General features: G+C 38.3%; 1 protein-coding gene across 4 annotated transcripts in view; it reads right to left on the minus strand.

The window, feature by feature from the left end:
* NBEA (neurobeachin) overlaps positions 1-22,089 on the minus strand; it is a gene marked incomplete at both ends in the record, with an annotated part of 526,482 nt that overhangs the window by 14,014 nt on the left and 490,379 nt on the right. For 2 of the 4 annotated variants that reach the window (XM_080613294.1, XM_080613292.1), the window contains 6 exons: positions 3,254-3,424; positions 4,317-4,472; positions 6,375-6,446; positions 10,730-10,922; positions 12,390-12,479; positions 12,814-12,876. In XM_080613294.1, the coding sequence (XP_080469420.1) occupies positions 3,254-3,424; positions 4,317-4,472; positions 6,375-6,446; positions 10,730-10,922; positions 12,390-12,479; positions 12,814-12,876 (745 nt within the window). The remainder of the gene's footprint in view (positions 1-3,253; positions 3,425-4,316; positions 4,473-6,374; positions 6,447-10,729; positions 10,923-12,389; positions 12,480-12,813; positions 12,877-22,089) is intronic. The other 2 variants (XM_080613295.1, XM_080613293.1) reach the window with 1 other exon arrangement.

A 22,089-nucleotide genomic window follows, 5' to 3' on the forward strand; every position in this document is an offset into this window, starting at 1 on the left:
TCTTCTCACAGTAATTGTAAGAAGTGTCAATAAATTGTGACAAGTACAAACTGAACCAGAAACTCCTTTTTGATATTTGTTGTAAAGTGGTAACGTAATCAATGCATTGATTGGAAAAAATATTTTTAAACTATAAAATGAAGCTCACCATGCTGTGATAGGCAAATTTTCAACTACTCCATTCTCCTCTTTAAACCACAGCTGATTCTGTATTTCTCACAGACAGAGCTGGGGTCACCTTCTGAGCACATGCCCACACAGGTATTTCAGGAGAAGGCTCTGCACAAGTCCAGCAGGTTGGGTTATTGACATACATGTTGTTTAATAAAGATTTTATCTAACCCTTGGGTATGGAATTTTAGCAGAATCAGTAAGGCTTTCATCCTGACAATCTTCTTCCCCAGAGTATTTCACAATAAATGACTGTGATTACTATATTTTCTAATGAAACGGTATCTACGTTTTCTATACAAATGTTAAATTACATAAACTGTTTAGGACAAGGGCTTGCTTCTCTCTCACCCCCTCCCCCCCGCCTTACATTTTCTGAAACAGCTAAGTTCCTTTTGGTAATTGGATGCATTGAAGCTGAAATTGATAATTAACTGTCTTTCAGCTTAAAAGATCATTATAAAGTCAAGCATATGACCCAGATAATTACTATACCTGACATTTTTCTTTGAATTCTTCACCTTCTTACAGCCTGTGGTATAAAATACCTTATCTGTGTCTCCAGATGACAGCTTTTAAAAAACCTAATCCCTCTTTTTTCCCCCTGAAAATATCATCTACATCTTTCTGGAAATTCATTCTAAAGATGTTAAGTAATTGGATTTGACCTACAGTGAACATCTCACTTTCATTTTTTCTACAAGATAAATCATAATCTTCTACCAGCAAGTATATAAGAAGAGTAGATTATGAAATATTTTTTTACTACTTTGGTGGTTGTAACTATGAAAAACTTCAAACATATTTTCACAAAGATTGTTAAGAATGCTTCACTCCTGGAAATAAGCATCCAGGGAAACAGTCATATAACTATCATGCCTGTTCATATTAGGGAATAGAATCTAGTAGGTATTACTTAAGCAGAAAGATTTAGTAATTGTATTAGTTTCAAAAGGCAGAAGGTCCTTCAGGCACACAATCACTCGTGATCTATTCTTACTGATGAATGTTCATGACAGGTCAAAGTAGCTATTAATAAGAATATGTTTACAACACATGAACTTCTGGGTTTAGTACAGTACTAGTACATAATTAGCATATCCATAATAACTTTATTCCAATTATTAGAGATAGCAATAATAGTGATGATATCATTCTTTCTCAGCATGAGTCTTCAACATGTCTGCAACAGGAGTATTAAAAAATTTGCTCAATAGATTGAAGTTACAACAGTGGACTTAATCTGGTATTTAATCTTCCTGAGTTCTGCTACCTATGCCTGCGAGATGTCATTTGCCTGGACATAGCTGCAAACACAGTTTCCCATTACCCTGACATTAAGGTATTTTTCTTCAGAGAACCAGTGTCTTACACATATAAAGGTAGAGACAGACAGCAAATCATACAATTTGGTTTTGTTTCCACTGATTTCTCTCAGCTGATTGATATCCTCTTTTCATAAAATTAAAGATCTCCAAGGCAGACACTTCCACAATTACACAGCTAAGATATTGAAACTGAGACTCCAAAAAGTACCACTTTCTTGCAGTTAGATATGGTCATGATGACAAAAAAGTATTAGAACTAAAATGAACCTATCTGCAAAAGAACTGGTGCAGCCTGTATCAGCCAGTAAGGAAATGCTAATGGCAAGGCTGTCAAAGTCCCATATAATCAAAGGAAGTAAAGGAAAAGTCTTCATTTTCTTTTCTTTAACAAAAGAAGCAAGCTCTTATTTTTTTCTGATTTAGCATAGAAATTATTAATACTTGATACGAATCACAAAGCCATTCAAAGAAGTAAAATGGTGTCAAGAGTGCCCTGACATGAAATTCCTTTTCAGACTGAATTTCTCCCTATCTGAGAATTAAGTGCTAAAAAAAGCCCTGGAATATACATAAAAAATAGATAAATTTGTTACGGGGACATAATTTTGCACACACCCACCCCTCCACCCCCCCACCCCACTTCATTCTCTCTCTGTTATAAAAGCAAATAAAAGTCAGGTGAGAGAGAGGCTTGTATGTGTCTTCTCTTTGCTCTGCTTACGGAAAAATGGAAGAAAATTAAAACACAATAAAAACCCTGCAAAATTAACAAAATATTTACTTTGTAACAAATAAGACACTTTTCTACCAGACATTCAGCTGAAGAAATACTTTCACTTAGATGTCTGTAACTGACAGGTCTACAACTGCCTCCAGTCAGTACTTGAAGCAGAGATCAAAATTGATACTGATGGCTTTTTCCATGTTCATCCAAAGAGGCAATATCCTTGTGCTGAAAATATTCATCAGAATTCAGAAACTGCTTTAAATGAAAGTGATTTAGTGTTGTACAAAACAGCTTTAGTATATGAATAAAAGTGGCTCTTGTCTTTAGCTGTGGTCATATTACTAGCTTGGGTGAAGGGACCTTGTAAATTAGTTGTGAGCTTTAAATGCCCTCTTACATACATTAGTATTATTATTATCATGCCCTCTTCAACCTGCAAAGCAGTGATAGCTAGTTCCCTACAAATTAAATGTAAACTTTTCCTGACATTTTATATTTTTCTATTTTTATTCAGTCACATTGCTTCACCAAAGGTTTGCTTCCTATAGAAAGACCTTTCTCACAGAGACTCATTTAATTCCATGGCATGTGAGATATTCCTTTTTTGAAAAGGCAAGCAGCTGATATAGCATGCTGTAGCACAAAAGAAGCAAGTTAAAATGCCAGAAAGTATTTCTGAGGAAAGGAAAGTCAAAATATAGTGATATACAGCCTGTCACTTAAAGGCCATAACCGTCTTGCTCTAATTTACGATGACATGATGCTGTAAGTGATAAAGGCAATTATGAATTTAAGAATTACTCCCATACAATTATCTGTTACCATGCACAGACTGTTTAAACATTTTTTGGGCTAGTACTCAATGAATTGCTTAGCATGTGGTGCTCTTCTTACACCAACTTTCAACCTGTAAGAGAAGTAATGTATATATTGGGTAATATTTTCTGAAGCTGACAAAAGGAATACTAAGAATGAATAGGTGTGACAGAGGTCCTTTCAGGAAGGTGTGTTTCTACAGGATACTTACTGCTGTTCGGATTGTCACCTATAATATGATGTCGGCCACTCCAGTACCAAAGCAGCAATGTAGCATCACGAGACCCAGACACGATGTAGCAATCACCACCAATGTAAGACTCTGATCTGGCAAGGCATGTCACAACATCCCAGTGGCCAAACACAATTTGAGTTAATTTTCCTGGTGGGAATGCAAAGTGATACAAATTCAGGTTTTTTAAGTACCTGCAGCATTTAGAAATCATTCACTAACTCATTAACAAATATTCAGTTCAAACTTAATTTTTGCAATATTAGTCCCCTAATTAGAGTTCACTACATGCTAGAACAAGATTAGAAAACTTTTTTTCTCTCTTTTATGTTCCTATTGAGGGCTGTGCCCTGTGCCAAACCATAGCCTAACCATCATCTCTGAAAATCAAGACAGTGCTGCCACCACTGACTATTAAGTGGAATTACTGCTCCATCAGTATTTAAGCAATAGTGTTAGAACATTATTTGTGAATTTCATGAATGATATGCATAAGCCAGCACATGAACTTTTCCATAATGGTGCTACATTATTATATTAAAAATATGTATTTGTTCTATGTTAATGTCAAACTAAGTTTTACTTAATTATCTCCTTCTGTCTATTATCACATGCAGTTTTTAGCAATACACTGAATAATATTAGACTCTGCAATCAAACAAAAAAATGAAATATTGTTTCTTGGTAGAAAGCTATGTAACCTACTTTTTTATTACATGAAATAAATAAAGATGGAAATAACACAGCCATAAAAATATTGTAACAAAAATTTTGCTTTATCCTTTTTATCTGATTGATTTCCCGAATATAACTGTTTTTCAAAATTTACCACTAACAAAATTGTATGCCTGTTTTCTTTTACATCCTTTATCTTCCATAAAATAAGCATTTTAAAGCCTTTATGCTCAAACAATAATGAAGGGTATTATAAAATGCCCTTTATCATTTATTGAGGGTGAAGCACAACCATTAGATAAGGCAGTATTAAGACAAACATCCACTTTATGACGCAAGGAGAACAGGTAGTTGTATTTAGGGTCACCTGTTTCTGTAGAATAAACTCGAAAGCTCTTGTCCCAGAAACCACAGATAAGAATATAACGATTATCTGCTGTGACCACGAAGCAATGTGCATTGATCTGGATGCTCTGATCCACAAGGTCTGTGATCTGTCGTTTGTTCACACCCGAGTTATTGGCTGTAATGACATGCAAAACACATTTTACAAGTAAGCCATTCCAACACCTTCCTGTCATCCACTTACAGGAGAAAATGAATACATTTAACTTTCAATGAACTGTGAATTTGTTGTTGAGTAAGCATTTTAAATATGAACACTTAGAGCTGTCTATATGGGTGTCAGAAATACAAAATTATTGCAAGATTTCTGGTTTCCCTCTGCGTAAGACAAAATATTTTACAGGAGATGACAATTTCTTATAAACTGCCTGATGCACTGCATAATAAGTGGTAGTATTTTAGGTGCTCTGCGGAAGTACTCTAAAAACCCAAACTGAACTAGGGGAAAGTGATAGAAGCCCATTTTAAATACCAAGTCAATGCTAACAATACTGCAGAAAGTATATTCTAGATGATTGGCATCTCACCTACAGAAAATCTCCCAGTTTGCATTGTGTGACCTTGATATCCCTTATACCTGCAGACACTCAATCAGATCAAAGAAATAAGGAATCAACCAATGAAACTATTCAAATCTAACATGCTTTTTCAACACTCTCTTATCCCTCAAGCAGAGAGCCAGGCCATGGATGTTAATGTCAGAAGAAGCAATGCCACCTGGAAATGCCCTCAGAAGGAGGGAAAGGGAATGGTTCATGAAGAATCCTACCACTCTGACAGTCAAATTGAGCTGCTAAGAAAGGCTGGGTTAGGTGAAATAAAACTCATTCTGAGAGACATGTTTTGTCCTAACATAACAGGACTTAATGCAGATAATATTCTCAAATTTCTTTTGTCCCTATTTTTGGTTATTCTACTTAAATTGCTAAAACCTGCATGAAATAAAAAACTCAGACAAATAAAACCCTCAACCAATTTTAAATTTGCTTGTAAAAGTTAATATTGTGTATATACACATTCCAAGAACACATATTTAAATTATCAGACCCTCTATGCCCATCTACTGAAAGATAATGAATGAAAAACAAATAACTCAGATTTCCAGAACAGGTGGGCACAATATTTGTGCCCTAGCTTTTGAGAGGAAAATCTGAAGAGAAAAACATTGTCATTATATGAGCAAATGAAGCATACAGAATGCGAAAGCTAACTCTCCTCAGGTACTTGTATATAAATCTTTCGACCGCGAATATTGACACAGACAAAAAAGGAACTTTTCATCTGGAGATGTTTAAAAATGCTTTTTTTTTTTTTTTCTCACCAACGTTGCAAAATTGTCTCTATCCCCAATTTCTGTTTCAAAAATATGCCTACTGCAAAAAAAAACCCAAACAACCCAAAACAAAATAAAAACCCCAAACCACCACAAAGCAAATAGTTGCAAAAGAGAAATAATGACCACTAGGAACACAAGTCCTGCATTGAATAGGTTTAGCAGATGCTGTTTCTCAAAATACTTCACTTTCTCAAATATTTTGGGATTTGAAAAAAACAATCATGCCTTATTTTAAAATCCAGTCTTTCATATATTAATTTAGTAATGCTAACTAAACCAATCAAAATCGTAAACTCAGTGAAAAGAAATAGATCTGCTTCTGCACTGGTATATACTGTACTAGCTGTAAAAAACTGAAAATATGTGAACTCTACCAGATCCTCACATTTTGTTTTGCTAATGTGACCTGCTAAGAGAACAGAATTATAGATATGGGTTGACAATGTAACTGACTTAATTGGTTGTTTCTTAAATACCATCTGCTGATGATGTTAATAATAAATAGCACTCATGTAAATCATTCAGCATCAATAGCTAATGCTCTTAGCTCTCCAGGACTGACAAGAATAAATATTTTCCTATCTACTGTGTTAAATGAAGCATAATATATATATATATAGTTTAATCAATAATTCCTGAAAATGCCGTTTTCAAATATATCGCTACATTCTCATCTTGACATACCAATCAATGGATCCATTTCAATTGGAAGATGATGGGCTTGATCCAAAGAATATCCTGGGGCTCCCCGAAGGCCTACACATGAAAGTAAGAATAAAGCACATAGGAACTTTGTTGTCTAAATTTTTATATGATTTTTCTAGGTTTAAAACTGCATTATTGGATATATAAAAAAGCAACTTCTTACTATTACCACAACTTCGTTCTATGAATCTTTTAAGACTCCTTCCTTTGTGCTACATAAATATGCATTTGTTAATTTTTCAGTAATGTTATAGTAACTATTAATGTATGAGTGCGAACTTCATCATGATTTCTGCAGCCATAAACATTCATTAAACTTCATTAACTCTTTTGAAACTGTGTAACAGAGATTATTTTTTTTTTTTTTACATTTAAGCACTGGGTGAGATCTTATAACACAGAAAGACAAATAATTGGATTAATCATTGTTATGAGTTTTTTACACATGGAAGCGATAGAAACTTGGACCTTTTCACACATTTATCTAGAATTTTTAGCAGGGAACTTGTGGGCTACAGTAAATTTGCCACAATTATTCCTATTATTTGTATCCTGAGCAGTTCTTAAGCTATTCAAACGTGCATCGGGGCTGCATGTTTAGTGCTATCTGCTCTCATGCATGGATGGCATTGCTTTGGCTCTTCTGAGCACTTTCCTTAGCACATAAATCACAATGGTCACTAGTAATAACACATTTTTTATCAGAAACTGCCGTGTTGCACAAGAATATCCTCTATAAGAGGAGATACAGAGTTTTGGAGAATAAATTCCATCTTCTGCTACAGCAATAGTCAACTGGATGAAGTAAAAGAAAACAGGGTCTATAGCTGGCCCTGCCATCTTCTGGAAAACACTGCTATGAGAACTTCCATTCTTTTTCTCCTTTCAAAACCAAAGCAGACTGGGCTTTTATTAGGTTTGCATGGCAAGTTATTGGTAATGGCAGGGGCTACAGTGGTGGCTTCTGTGAGAAGCTGCTAGAAGCTTCTCCCATGTCCGACAAAGCCAATGCCAGACAGCTCCAAGATGGACTCACTGCTGGCCAAGGCTGAGCCCATCAGCAATGGTGGTAGTGCCTCTGGGATAACTTATTTAAGAAGGGCGGGGGGCGGGGGGGAAACTGTGCAACAGAAACTGCAGCCAGAGAGAAGAGTGAGAATATGTGAGAGCAAACAGCTCTGCAGACACCAAGGTCAGTGAAGAAAGAGGTCAGAAAGTGCTCCAGGTGCCAGAGCAGAGATTCCCCTGCAGCCTGTGGTGCAGACCATGGTGAGGCAGGCTGTACCCCTGCAACACATGGAGGTCCACACTGGAGCAGGAGGGTGCCCGAAGGAGGCTGTGACCTGTGGGAAGCCCACACTGGAGCAGGTTTGCTGGCAAGATTTGTGACCCTAATGGGACCCACACTGGAGCAGTCTGTTCCTGAAGTGCTGCGCCCTATGGAAGGGACTCATGCTGCAACAGTTCATGAAGAACTGCAACCCGTGGGAAAGACTCATGCTGGAGAAGTTCATGAAGAATTGTCTCCAACATGACACACGTTAGACCCCACGCTGAAGCAGGCGAAGGGTGTGAGGAATCCTCCCTCTGAGGAGGGAGGAGTGGCACAAACATGAGATGAAATAACCACAATCCCCATTCCCCTGTGCTGCTGCACTGGAAGGAGGTAGAGCATTTGGGAGTAAAGTTAAGCCCAGGAAGAAGGGAGGGATGGAGGAAAGTGTTTTAAAGATTTAGTTTTGATTTCTTATTATCCTACTCTGATTTGACCTGTAATAAATTAAACTAATTTCTCCAAGATGAGTCTGTTTTGCCCATGATGGTAACTGATGAATCTCCCCCTGTCCCTATACCAACCCATGTGCCTTTCGTCATATTTTCTCTCCCCTGTTCAGCTGAGGAGGGAGAGTGATAAAGTGGCTTTGGTGGGCACCTGGCACCCAACCAACAACAGGGACAGATCTTTGCTGATACTAACTTGGATTTGCTTGCTTCTGTTGCAAGATGGCTGTGCAAATCCCTTTTATTGTGTATAAACTCTAAAGTTCTACTTACATCCCACATCAGTAAAAGTGGTCTGTGTATACATTTCTGTAGATGAACCTATCCTTTATACTAGAGCTGTGATTTATTAAAATATATTATGGTAATAGTAGGAAATTGATACCCTGTCCTGGATTAGCCTTTTGCAAAATGAAAGACTTTGCCAGGCAGAATGTAAAAGTTAGGAAAATCATTAGAAAGCGTTTTGATTCTTCAAATCACAGTCTTGTTTTCATGTCTCTTCCTGTTACAATATATCCAGAAAGCATTCTCTTTGAAATTTACAACAGAGGTTTTCAAATGATGTAAAATTTAGTACACGGTTGGTTCATGATGTAAATTCTGCATGTTTGCAACACGACTTACATTTTACAAGAGTATTTAGGTAAAAACAAAGCAAGAGTACATATGAAAAACTAAAACATAACAGTCACAGGCCAACACAACTTATACTAAAATGGATGACTTCAAACAGCAGTTGTTAAGGAAATCCTTTAAATCCAGGATACAGCACTACTGGTAAGGTATTGACTCCTTTCCAGTAAAGTATGGGTAGGAATTTTGGCTTCTGCTTATTTAACACCCTGAATGAGAAAGGGGTACTCAAGTACTAAAAAGCCTCCTCAAATGGAGGAGACGTGAATGATGATGGGTACAGAACACTTGGGTAGCATCCCTGAAAAATCCAGAGAACTAATTAGGAATTAGTCATTCCATGTTAGTCAAAAAAGTATTAAAATAACAGGCGACAGTTTCTGTACCTCTCAGTAATTTATGACATTGGGCTCTTCCTTTGAGGACACTGTCATAAGTATATATATATGTGTGTATATATATATATATATATATATATATATATATAAAATTGTCTTTTTTCCCACCTCTAAATTTTTTGCTTTCATTTTAAAGAAATGGGCAAAACATTTTTATATCTAATGCAGTTGCACCTGATGGAGTATCATAAATGCATGGATTTGTGAAAGGCAATCAAGTATCCTGTTCTGTTCCTGTTGTATTCTCTAAACCACCACACAAATTTTGTTTGTAAACAGAAACAAGTACCTTGCAAATAAATATGAAATTTAATATTCATGGTAACATTATTTAAATGGTCAGAATATAAGTAATACTAAGCCTTATATTATTATTCAAGAATTCAGAATTGTATTAACTTTACTTGCTCTGATAGTTCCTTTAATGTATGCCTATAAGGGAATTCCCGTTCATTTGTCTAATTAGGGTTTGTAACACCAGTCTTTGGCCAGCCTTGTGCATAAGAGGTAGGATCTATTTCACCTGACTTGAATTATTCACTGAGGAGATGTTTACATTTTAGCCATTGAAATCCCTAGGTAATCTAGAATCTGATGGAGGTAGATATCTCACCTAAATATTACAATACTCTCTCCAGGGGTTTCCTTCTGTGTGTAAAGAGTGGAGGATTTTTCTTTTTTTTTGTCTACTCCCTACAAAATTCCTAAGCCGGCTACTGAGTCACACTCTCAAATACCAGGTACTTTCTTGTTTTTCTCAGGTGGCAAGAAACCTTTAAAAAATTCCAGATACTTCATCATAGGGGCTATCACAGCAGGAAGCTGCCTTAGAAAATGAAACCTGTTCATTCCCTCATGTACCTCATAGCCTCACCACCTGTTTAGCAATGCCTGGGACAACCTCAGCACCTGCAGGTCCTAAGGAGACAGGACAGTCCTAGTGGCAACACAGAGAGGTGAACAGAGGATCTGGAAGGGAAATTTGGGATGACCTTGTTAGATGGGCTTTTGGGAAGAAATGAAGAAAAGTTCTCTTCTGTATAGTTTGGTGTCTAGGTGCTTAGACTTCCTTAGGGTTCCACATTACCTAACAGTGATCCAGAAGAAGGCTTATGACAAGTTCCTGGACGGACCTGAAATCCCTCTCAAGCAGCAGATAGTGATGTATGCTCTCTAGCATGCCACTATGTATTCCTGAAACCTGGGACATTTTAATATTGGCTGTGTCAAGAACAGCAGCACTCCCCTGGAAAGCATTATATCAAAAGGCTGATCCTGATGTAACCACAAATCGATTGGCTGCCATGGTGATATGCTGCTGTTAGGGAGAGTGTTTCTAGGAATGACACCAGAGAAAACACAAGCTTTGATTATTTGACATAAGCCAGAAAAAACAATACATTTTTGTGCACAGGCAGGTGAGTGAGATTAACCCATAGCTGGCTAAATTGTACTCAAAATTAAAGCTGTTCTATTAAGGTCTTCAAATTTGAATGAAAGGTGCCAATGAGAACCTACCTACTGTGTTGTGCCAGCGATTGACTGCAAACAGCCTGCTGCAAGTGACGGTCACCACGGCAGGAATGGTCAGGTGTGGCAATGTGTTGGCTGCCACATGTGTGACAGGGGAATTTGATGGGAACTTCAGCACCATGATGACATCCTGCTGCATCTGATCTTTAAACATGAGTGGGCTCTGTGGAAGGAAACACTGTTGAGTAGAAAGGAGAAGAGAGCAGAAGAAAACAGAAGGGATAACACAATTAGTGAGGAGGTCTGAGGGAAAACGAGGTTAAAAGAGAGCAGGCAAGCATGTGCACATACAGGGAAAACAAAGCTACCTGCACATCTACACTAGTGATGGAGGACAGCAAGATCAGAAGCTATTATGGGATCATTACATGAGGGCAAGTAGAGAATAGGTATGGTAAGGGTTATCATTCCAGGTCACAAAATTACTATTAGCATTAATTAATATACAGTAACATGGAAAATTATACAGCAGTTAATAGCCGCACAATAGAGATAAGAGTTAATGCATCATAAATATAAATGCTATAAACTACAGTGGTTGAAAAATACATTTTAAGAGGGACTACAAAACTCACAGAGATTGAACTTTTGCTTATGAATTCTTTATATGAAATACGGCACTTCTAAACATAGTCAAATTAATTCCATGTAAAGCATATACTTATTAGGGTGTCTTTAAATAATTATAAACCAGTTTGATGATTCTACAAGTGACACAGTTTCTTGTACATGGATAATATTACTAAGTGCTGATTTTAATGTTATTATTTTCAACCACTGTTGAAATTATTTCTAGAAGTTCAAATAATCATTTCTACTTGTCTTTAAATTATTATTAAAAATATTATCTGTATCTTAAATATAGAAAATAAGTATTATGTACCTTTGACATCTAGACATTACTTAAAATAACACAGCTAGCACTTTCAGATCAATTCCCACTTTTGCAGTGTACAACTAGATAGAGTGATTTCCTTGTAGATAGATAAAATGATTGAAACTACTGCACATCTTACAGTCAATTTACAAAATTTACAAGATAATATCTAGCTCTAAGCATTTAGTCAAAGGCACTGAGAGGCATAGAGATCTGTCTTGTTCAGTCTGGCTATTTCATGTAATTCTTTGCAAGCAGCACAGATAAGAATGCATTTGGAATGAATTTTGGAGTTCAAATTGAAATTTGAAATATACATTGTATTCTCCTGGAGGAATAGGCAGGAGGATTCCAGCAGGATTTGAACTCCAATAATTTTTCTCAAGCAGACACTGTTTATAAATCAGCCCCTAACAATGCATCCTTTTAAACAAAGCAAAACAACATGCTCACCCTAAGAAAAGCCTGCAGTCATTCCCACTACTTGCAGAAATAAGAATGTAAATATGTATTTTTCAGCTGTATATTTATGAAGATAGGTTCTTTTTATACAGTATTAGACAGGAAAAGCCCCGACTGTAGGAAGCTAAAGCTATTCAAACCTCCACCTTACTCTGTTAGAGCACTGCAAGCCCTTGTTGCCAGGAGAAAGTATGGCTGCATGGGCAATGGAGGGCATTAAAGGTGTTGCTTAATGGGTACTTTATAACCTAAAAAGCATCCTCAGGTTCAAAGGGAATGCATTCCCAGCCATCAGTTACGTCTCACCAGGTGCATGGCAGAGCTCCGAGGTGGATGGGGCTCAATAAGCAACTGCGATGGCGTCTGTCCAAAGTTCTGTATCTGCGCCTCCATGGCCTGCAGGCAAGGGAGAGGGACTGTCATGACCAATACGCATCAAGGAGAGAGGTCAACACACTGTGTGACAATGCAGGCATATCCCAAGTCAACCATGAAAAAAAGTCCAGAAAATTCACCCAGTGCTCTCCTCCCAGGCTGCAGACTCATCCAAGTGTTAGTATTTTGTAGACAAGCTTTGCTTCTCCTTTCAAGCATGCTTCAGTTAACAAACTAACCATTCTCATTTCCAGTAACTGGCGTTATATGTGAAAATGTTAACCTGTGAGGACATGCGGTTCAGCTTTTGAGAGAGAGCTTTTTTTTTTTTTTTCACTAAAAAGAACATATATACCTTAATAAAGTCCTTTGTAAGGAGAAAAGTATGAGGATCTCTAATAAAATAAGCCTCTGGAATCTTAAATGGGAGGAAAAAAAAGCAAACTGAGAAACAAAATTCATGTATAAAATATAAAAAACCCAAAATAATTATTATTTTAACAACAACATTAGTAGGCTAAAACAAAAAAATGCCAGAAACCAATTCTGACAGGCATATTGAGACTAATATATAAATCTTTACAGGTTGAATACATTCACTGAGTATTTCATGCTTAATTTTATTGGTTTTGGTTTTTTTTTTCCATGGGCTTTTAGGCTTCACAGGTTTGAGATTAAAACTTAGCAATTTCAGTATATTCTTCAAGACTTAAATCTACTTGCAGAATAAATCCGGAGTGATTCGATAAGAGTGGAATACAGCCCATATGCAGAGATGCTTCCACTACGGAAATAGTTCATTTAAAAAAGTATATATTTAAGATATTTTCTTTAAAATGCTGGTAAAAAGATTGCAGCTTGTAAAAGAAATACTGTTAAAGAACACGCCTTATTTTTCAGACAGATGTTATTTTATTTGACCTTGTAAAATTGAGAATAAAGCTTTCACAGAAAACTAAACTGGCAGATTTTGAAATGCACTGTGCATTATGTACCTATATATCTACTGTAACCTGCACTACTGACCCTTAATATTTTTCTTGTGAGCTTTATAAATTTTTCATTTGCTACCACATAAAAAATACAAAAAAGCACCAGAAACATCACTCTTGGTAAATGACATTATTTCTTTCAGACATAACATGGTAAGAAGCACAATAAATACTTCATGATAAAGAAGAATTCTTTTAATCTATATATTTTGTAATTCCTACAAGCCAATCTGTGCTTTCCTCCACTTCACAGGATAGATTTAAGAACAGATGTTAGAGAGAGATTTCCTCACAGGTTACTAATGTCTACCACTCTTGATGCCCTGGATTGACAGGTATATAATGGAATACCACAAACATTTGGCAAAAAAAACCTTAAAGCAAAGTCCAGTAAAGCAGCTGAAGGACTTTCAATGGGTTGTAGCCCTAGTGCATTTGATGCCGTAATTATCTCAGTACAGGTGATTTCTTGTTTGCTGACTAATTCAGAGTGAACTTCATACTTCAAGGCAGAGCGTTTCTTGGGAACTGGTAAGCATCTTGGGTTTTATTAACATTATTTAATGATAAATTAATTTTAAATAATAGAATAATTTCATACAAAATCAACACGTGTGTGGGCATATGTGTATACATGCTTACATGTCTATACAGCAGCTATCTATATGTAACATACCAACAATATCTCTTTACACACACTTGTAGACATCTTCATTCATGTAGCCACTTTTTATACAGGAACGTAAAATTCACATCATGTCAAATCGAAAGTAGTATTTTCTATTTCATTCAGTACTTAAGAACTGATCTGCCTGGTAGGGAGAAGGGAAGGGAATGATACCTGTTTGTGAATTTCATTTTCAAAATTACAAAGACTAATACTAACAGTATCAGGCACTGCGTAATATATGCTTCCATGCAGATCTGTCAATAATATTTTCAGAAAAGTAATTTCCATTTTTCTTTTTTCAAATAATTAACAAGGTTAATTTAGCTTTAATTTTTTTAAGAATTCTGTGTTGAAATAAGAGTGTGAATAGTCTTTGGCAGCAATCCTGAACAGAACGCAGATATTCCTTTCCCACCCTTTATAGTGATCTCTTAAATGATACTTCTGTTTTCTCACAGGCACATTGAAATGAATTATTAATTTTTTTTTTTCACTGCAGCCCAATTCTAATTTATACATTTCCTTTCATCTTGTCCAGTATTTTTATTGTCCAGCAAGTTCTAATAGTTTGCCTGTAAATACTGCACACGTAAACTTTGCCTGCTCTGCCTCCCAGTTCAGGTGGATTTATGATAGTAATGAGAGAAAGAGTAAGAGAAGTAGAATACAAAAGCTTAAGATAGAACTGTCAAAAGCTACTGTTACTTTACAGCTGAAAATATTCTGGTAAATACTCACATACTTTACACATCCATCATTTACATTAAACATTTAAAAACATTTAAATTAATGCCAAGTCCTTCTGTATCCAGAACAAATGCACAATCAAGACCTTCATATTCTGGGGAATACTGAATATTTTTGCTGGTTTGCACTTAACAAGACAACCATCTCTCCCCTACTGAATGTATAGTAATATTATCTTTTTCTTTCAAAAGTATCATTTGTAAAACTGATAACTCTTAGAAGCAAATGATGTTTCTTATAAAATACCTGTAAAATTCATCTATGCACTGAGACTATAAACTGCAAACCCCACAGCTGTGCACAGCTACAACTATTATTCCTTTCTGGAGCTCACAACACTTAAGAAGGACAGAAAAACCTTGTCAAAACTTAACACAGAAGACAAACATAAGCATAGGAGATAACGCGACTGGCCCAAGGGTATTCTTAATGCTGCCTCCTATCAGATCACTTAACACAAAATAAAAAGCAGGTACAGAACAGATCTGTGAATAATAATGTAATACATTGATTTGTTTAGAAGAGAACTCTGGCTATATCTGAAATTAATCTGAAAACTGGTAAATATACACCACTTCTTCTTGAATTGTAAATCATCAAAGTCTATTTAATGGTCTTAAAATTTTCATTCCAATTAATCAATTCCTTTTCTCCCATCAGATCTTGTGTATTGTGAGCAAAGTGCTACCCCACTCCCTGAGACACTCATTCTAGTCGATTTTATACAAATTTTAATAAAATAAAGTTTATTTGCATTTCACCTTCAAAGGTCCTTCATGTAGAACCAATATAAGGTTGGAATTCAGCGGCTGCCAGATTTGGCAGATTTTGGAACAGCAAATGACAACTATATTAGTATTTGTTTTCTTAATAAGGTGTTGCAGAAAAGCTATTTAGTGAGGTGATTTGAGATTCCCTACTGCTTTTAATCCACATAAAATGAGATTTGTATTCCAGATACTCAGGGAGTACCTGTTAGGATCTGATAATGTATTGCAGAAAGATAAAATGGGTCTTAGCCTAATAATCATAGGTCAGAACAAGGAAAGAAAACTTGCTGACAATTCAAAGTTTAAAATGAGTTGATCTCATACATCCTAATTTACGCAATCCAGTAAAACACAACTTAATAGCACTTAATATTGGCCATTTAACAATTACATAGATTTTTATTATACGTTTACAGTATCACAGTATCACAGTATGTTAGAGATTGGAAGGGACCTCAAAAGATCATCTAGTCCAATCCCCCTGCCAGAGCAGGAACACCTAAATAAGGTTACATAGGAATGTGTCCAGGCGGGTTTTGAATGTCTCCAGAGAAGGAGACTCCACAACCTCCCTGGGCAGCCTGTTCCAGTGTTCTGTCACCCTCACTGAGAAGAAGTTTCTTCTCAAGTTTAAGTGGAACTTCTTGTGTTCCAGTTTATACCCATTACCCCTTGTCCTATCATTGTTTGCCACTGAGAAGAGCCTGGCTCCATCCTCGTGACACTCCCCCTTTATATATTTATATACACTAATAAGGTCCCCCCGCAGTCTCCTCTTCTCCAAACTATAGAGACCCAGCTCCCTCAGCCTTTCCTCATAAGGGAGATGCTCCACTCCCTTAATCATCTTAGTCGCCCTGCGCTGGACTCTCTCCAGCAGGTCCCTATCCTTCTTGAACTGAGGGGCCCAGAACTGGACACAATATTCCAGATGTGGTCTCACCAGGGCAGAGTAGAGGGGAAGGAGGACCTCTCTCGACCTACTGACCTCCCCCCTCCTAATACACCCTAGGATGCCATTGGCCTTCTTGGCCACAAGGGCACAGTGTTGGCTCATGGTCATCCTGCCATCCACTAGGACCCCCAGGTCCCTCTCCCCTACACTACTCTCTAACAGGTCATTCCCCAACCTATACTGGAACCTGGGGTTGTTCCTGCCCAGATGCAGGACTCTACACTTTCCCTTGTTATATTTCTTCAAGTTTCTCCCTGCCCAACTCTCCAGCCTATCCAGGTCTCGCTGGATGGCAGCACAGCTTTCTGGTGTGTCAGCCACTCCTCCCAGCTTAGTGTCATCAGCAAACTTGCTGATAGTACACTCAATTCCCTCATCTAAATAAATCATTGATGAATATATTAAATAATACTGGTCCCAATACTGACTCTTGAGGCACTCCACTAGATACAGGCCTCCAACTAGACTCCGCCCCATAGACTACAACTCTCTGGCTTCTCTCCTTCAGCCAGTTCATGGTCCACCTCACTACCTGATCATCTTCCTCAATTTAGCTATGAGGATGCTGTGGGAGACTGTGTCAAATGCTTTGCTGAAGTCAAGGTAGACCACATCCACCGCTCTGCCATCATCCATCCACCGTGTTATTTCCTCATAAAAGGCTATGAGGTTGGTCAAGCATGACTTCCCCTTGGTAAAGCCATGTTGACTGCCCCTCATAACCCTCTTATCCTTGACATGCCTTAAGATGGCATCAAGGATAAGGTGTTCCATCACTTTCCCAGGGATGGAGGTGAGGCTGACCGGTCTATAGTTACCCGGGTCCTCCTTCTTGCCCTTTTTGAAGACTGGAGTGACATTTGCTTTCCTCCAGTCCTCAGGCACCTCTCCCGTTTCCCAAGACTTGGTAAAGATGATGGAGAGTGGTCTAGCAATGACTTCCGCCAGTTCCCTCAGCACCCGCGGGTGCATCCCATCCGGACCCATGGATTTATGGATTTCCAGATTGCTCAACTGGTCCCTAACCCATTCCTCGTCAACTAAGGCAAACTGCTCCAGTGACCTGACTTCATCTGAGGTCTCAGGAGTACAGGGCTCTTCAGGACTGCCTCCGGCAGAGTAGACAGAGACAAAGAAGGCATTCAATAACTCTGCCATCTCTGTATCTTCTGTCACCAGGGCACCCATCCCATTCACCAGTGGGCCAACCTTGCCTCTGGTGTTAGTTTTATCAGCTATGTATTTGAAAAAGCTCTTTCTGTTGTCCTTGACCCCTCTCGCCAGATTTAATTCTAAGGAGGCCTTAGCCATCCTAGCTGCCTTCCTACATCCTCTAGCAGCAGCCTTATATTCCTCCCAAGTGGCCAGCCCCTCCTTCCATGACCTGTAAACTCTCCTCTTCCACTTGAACATACCCAGCAGTTCCTTATTTAGCCACGCAGGTCTCCTGGCCCTCTTCCTTGACTTCCTACGTGTCGGGATGCTCTGCTCTTGAGCTCGGAATAAGCAATTCTTGAATGTCAACCAACTATCCTGAGCCCCTTTACCTTCAAGCAGCCTTGCCCATGGGATTTCCCCTAGCAATTGCTTGAAAAGGCCAAAGTTTGCCCTGCTAAAGTCCAGGGTTGCAATTCTACTTGCTATTGTACTGGTCCTACCACACAAGATCCTGAATTCCACCATCTCGTGGTCGCTGCAACCAAGGCAGCCCTCAACCTTTACTGCTTCGACCAGCCTCTCCTTGTTAGTGAGGATGAGATCCAGCAGCGCTCCTCTCCTGGTTGGCTCATCCACCATTTGCATGAGGAAGTTATCATCCATACACTGGAGGAACCTCCTGGACTGTGGCTGGGTTGCTGAGTAGTCCTTCCAGCAAACATCAGGGAAGTTAAAATCCCTCACAACAACCACGTCCTGTGACTGTGAGGCCGCTCTCAGCTGCCTGTAGAAGGCCTCGTCAACTTCCTCACCCTGATCTGGTGGCCTGTAACAGACACCCACAACAGTATCACCCCTGCCAGCCTGCCCCTTAATTCTCACCCACAGACTCTCAACTCGCTCGTCCCCTGTCCCTGGACAGAGCTCAGTACATTGCAGCTGCTCTCGCACATAAAGAGCAACCCCACCACCCCGCCTGGCTGGCCTGTCTTTCCTGAAAAGGACATAGCCCTCCATGAGTATATTCCAGTCATGTGAGCTGTCCCACCACGTCTCTGTAATTGCCACCATATATTACATATATTTAGGTCAAGAAATTAATACATCAAATCATCCAACCTTATGAATGATACTAATCTTACATACAATGAGCTATATCCTCAATGTATTGTGCTCAAAGGAAATAAATTATTGGTTTTCAATTTTTATGTTTAAAAGTAGATGTACATTCACAAGGACGCTGGGATTCTCCTCTGCAACCTGGAGGATCCATCCTTAGTGTCAGCTTCCTGGGGAATGAAGAGTTCAATACATCTGTTTTGCTCATTATGCAGTCTATTGAAGTATTTGGGTTTTATTTCTTAATTCTGGTTGAAAGAAATACAAATCTAACAATAATTAATTCAAGCAATGTTTCTTTAATTCTACAAGCTATTTTTAGTGGTCAAAGGCAATGACTCCAACAGTAAGCAGTGTAACTCACCATAAGTAGAGCTGCAGAGTAAAAGAGTTGGTCCCAGAATAGACTATGATATTTCTTTATAGTTGGAAGAGACCTGAAATGATTCCACTCTGTGACTGCTGACCAAAATTTAAAGCATGTTATAAAGGCGTTTTCCAAATGCCTCCTAAACACTGACAGGCTTGGGGCATCAAACACCTCTTCAGGAAGCCTGTTTAAGTGTCTGAGCACATTCTCAGTAAAGAAATGCTTCCTAATGTACAGTCTAAAACTCCCCTGGCGCAGCATGAAAATCATTCCTATGTGTCCTACCACTGGATACCAGAGAGAAGAGGAAGCCACCTTCCTCTTGAGGAATCCATATTTATACTGCCCACTGCAGGGTTTTCCCACTAGGCTGGCTCCAGGATGGGCTGCAGACCCCAACAGTAGATGAGCTCTGCTAGCTTCACTCCTGGAGCACACTGCTTCTGTGGCTTATAAGCCAGTTCAGACACTCCAAAACTGCTCTGCAGCATGAATGAAAGCATGATCGGCAGATTCATTTCAGAAGCATACACCCAATCTAAATGAAAATGCTAAAGCTGACGCATCTGAAACGTCACAGAAGTGAAGGTTTTGTTTGCTTTTTGACATAGCTTTGCAAAAAGGGTGAGTCATGAACCAGTTTACTTTTAACATACTTTTTCTCTTTAAAAGTTTTTTTTTTTAAATGGAAGTAAATCACCAAGGAAGATATCCACAGTTCATCTCATTTGCAAACTCCTTTTGCTGAGAGGGATACCTGGTGACTACACAAGAAACATAAGAGCCAAGCACTTTTACTTGGAATTACAGAGGCAAGAAAGAAATTCCTAAAAACAGACTGCATTGCTGATAGTAACACAATGGCTTTATTCTTATGTGAAGTGGCCTTGTTTTATTCATCTTCACTGATTTCTACCATAATCAGTTAAACTTTCTAAAATATGTTTGATCTGATTTTCCCTATATTTTTATTACTTTTTTTTAATATATTGAAACTCTATTTATTACTAATTCCCACAATCCTGGTGTATTTTGTTTCTCCTGTAAACCACATTCAGGCTTTTCTACAATCCATTTTCCCCTGTGCACGGGGGCTGTATCCAATGAAGAGTGAAAATCTGGAGGCATTTGAGAAATATGCACCACAGCAACAGTCATCCAGCTCTGCCTTCCTGAAAATTTATTTCATTTTTGCATCCAAGTGAACACAGGAATCCTTTATGTGCTTCCCCACCTATTCTGCCAGCATGCTCAACAGCCCCCAAGCACTGTCTTCTTCATAGCAAGCATGACTGACAGCCCTTTGGTGGGTAGCATAAGCAGCTTGAAATGTTACTATTTTGTACAAGTGGTGTGAGATACTGCTTTTTTATTTGCATCTACAGCTGCTAAGCAGCATCAATATCTTCATGATTTTTGATAAGTTAGGCTAAGAGTATTAATTTCCATTTTATTATTGAATGTTTGGAGTAAAGAAGTGTTGTAGTTTAAACACAAGCAATGACTCAACTAGTCTGAAGGCTTCAATACATTCAGTTATTTAATCAGGATATTCAAGGGACTGGAAGATGGGCACATTTCCCCACAGGTCTCTACTTTATTAATTTAACAATGGAGTAGGGGCAACCTTAAGCTCCTTCCCCTCACAGGAGGTATCTCATTGGATCCTGTGTGCAATTAAATGGCTCCCTAGCAGAAGACTGATAGCTCAGAGCTGAGCTTCAGCCTCCTCCCAGAGTGAGCCCACCCCTGAACTTCTTCTTCATTCCCCTGTGAAAGGAAATAGTACTACGAAAGGAATAAGAATGTGAAAGGCAAGATCTCACGTTCTCTTTAAAGGCATGAATCACATTGGTGACCTTATTTGTCTCAGGAAGCGCTACCTTTTAGCTTTCACATTTACCTCATTCAGCTACTAATTGTGATACCTAATTCTTCCCTTTCAAGAAGCCCTGGCAGTCCAATATGCCTTTCATGATGCAAAACAATTTTAAACACTCTGCCAGCTTAAGCAAGCATTTGGTTAATCACTCCAAATGGAAAATGAATTCAATACATCTCACAAACAGCAACAGAGAAGGTAAAGCAAAAATAACATAACAATGGATATCCTGCAGTCAGGGCAGGCTTAGCTGAGAGTGTTGCTTACTTTTTCAGACATACTCTCATTTGCAAAGATCCTGTGTGTCTGAGCACAAATACTTCTTCTCTAGCAGCCCACTGCCCTGAAAGTCATGGAAAACTTCCTTACACTGAAAAGGGCTGATGTCAAGGAGTGAAATCCTCTCCTTCATTCCCCTCCAGAACAGAATAGAATAGAATAATCTCAGTTGGAAGGGACTTAAAATGATCATCCAGTCCAACAGCCTGACCATTTCAGGGCTGACCAAAAGTTAAAGCATGTTATTAAGGGCATTGCCCAAATGCCTCTTAAACACTGACAAAATTGGTGCATCGGTCACCTATTCCAGTGTTTGATCACCTTCCCAGTAAAGACGTGCTTCCTTATGTCTAGTCTAAACTCCCCTGGCACAGCTTTGAACCATTCCCACATGTCCTACTACTGGATACCAGAGAGAGGAGACAAGACCTCTCTCTCCCCTTCCCCTCTTTAGGAAGTTGTGGAGAGCAATGAGGTCACCTCTCATATAGAAAACATTTTATTATTCTCATTTCATGCCATTATTTTCTTCAGTTGAACTGTTGCATTACTTATATTAGTAATAATTCCTGTCCCACACAGATTAGTAACATTAACTGAAATTCTTATGTGCTCACTGATGTCATGCCAAATGAAGTCATCTCTCTGTCATCATTCACCCATATCTATATTAAGTTTATAAAAGAATA

Source organism: Psittacula echo, assembly GCF_963264785.1.
Source record: "Psittacula echo genome assembly, chromosome: 3".
NCBI classification, from domain to species: domain Eukaryota; kingdom Metazoa; phylum Chordata; class Aves; order Psittaciformes; family Psittacidae; genus Psittacula; species Psittacula echo.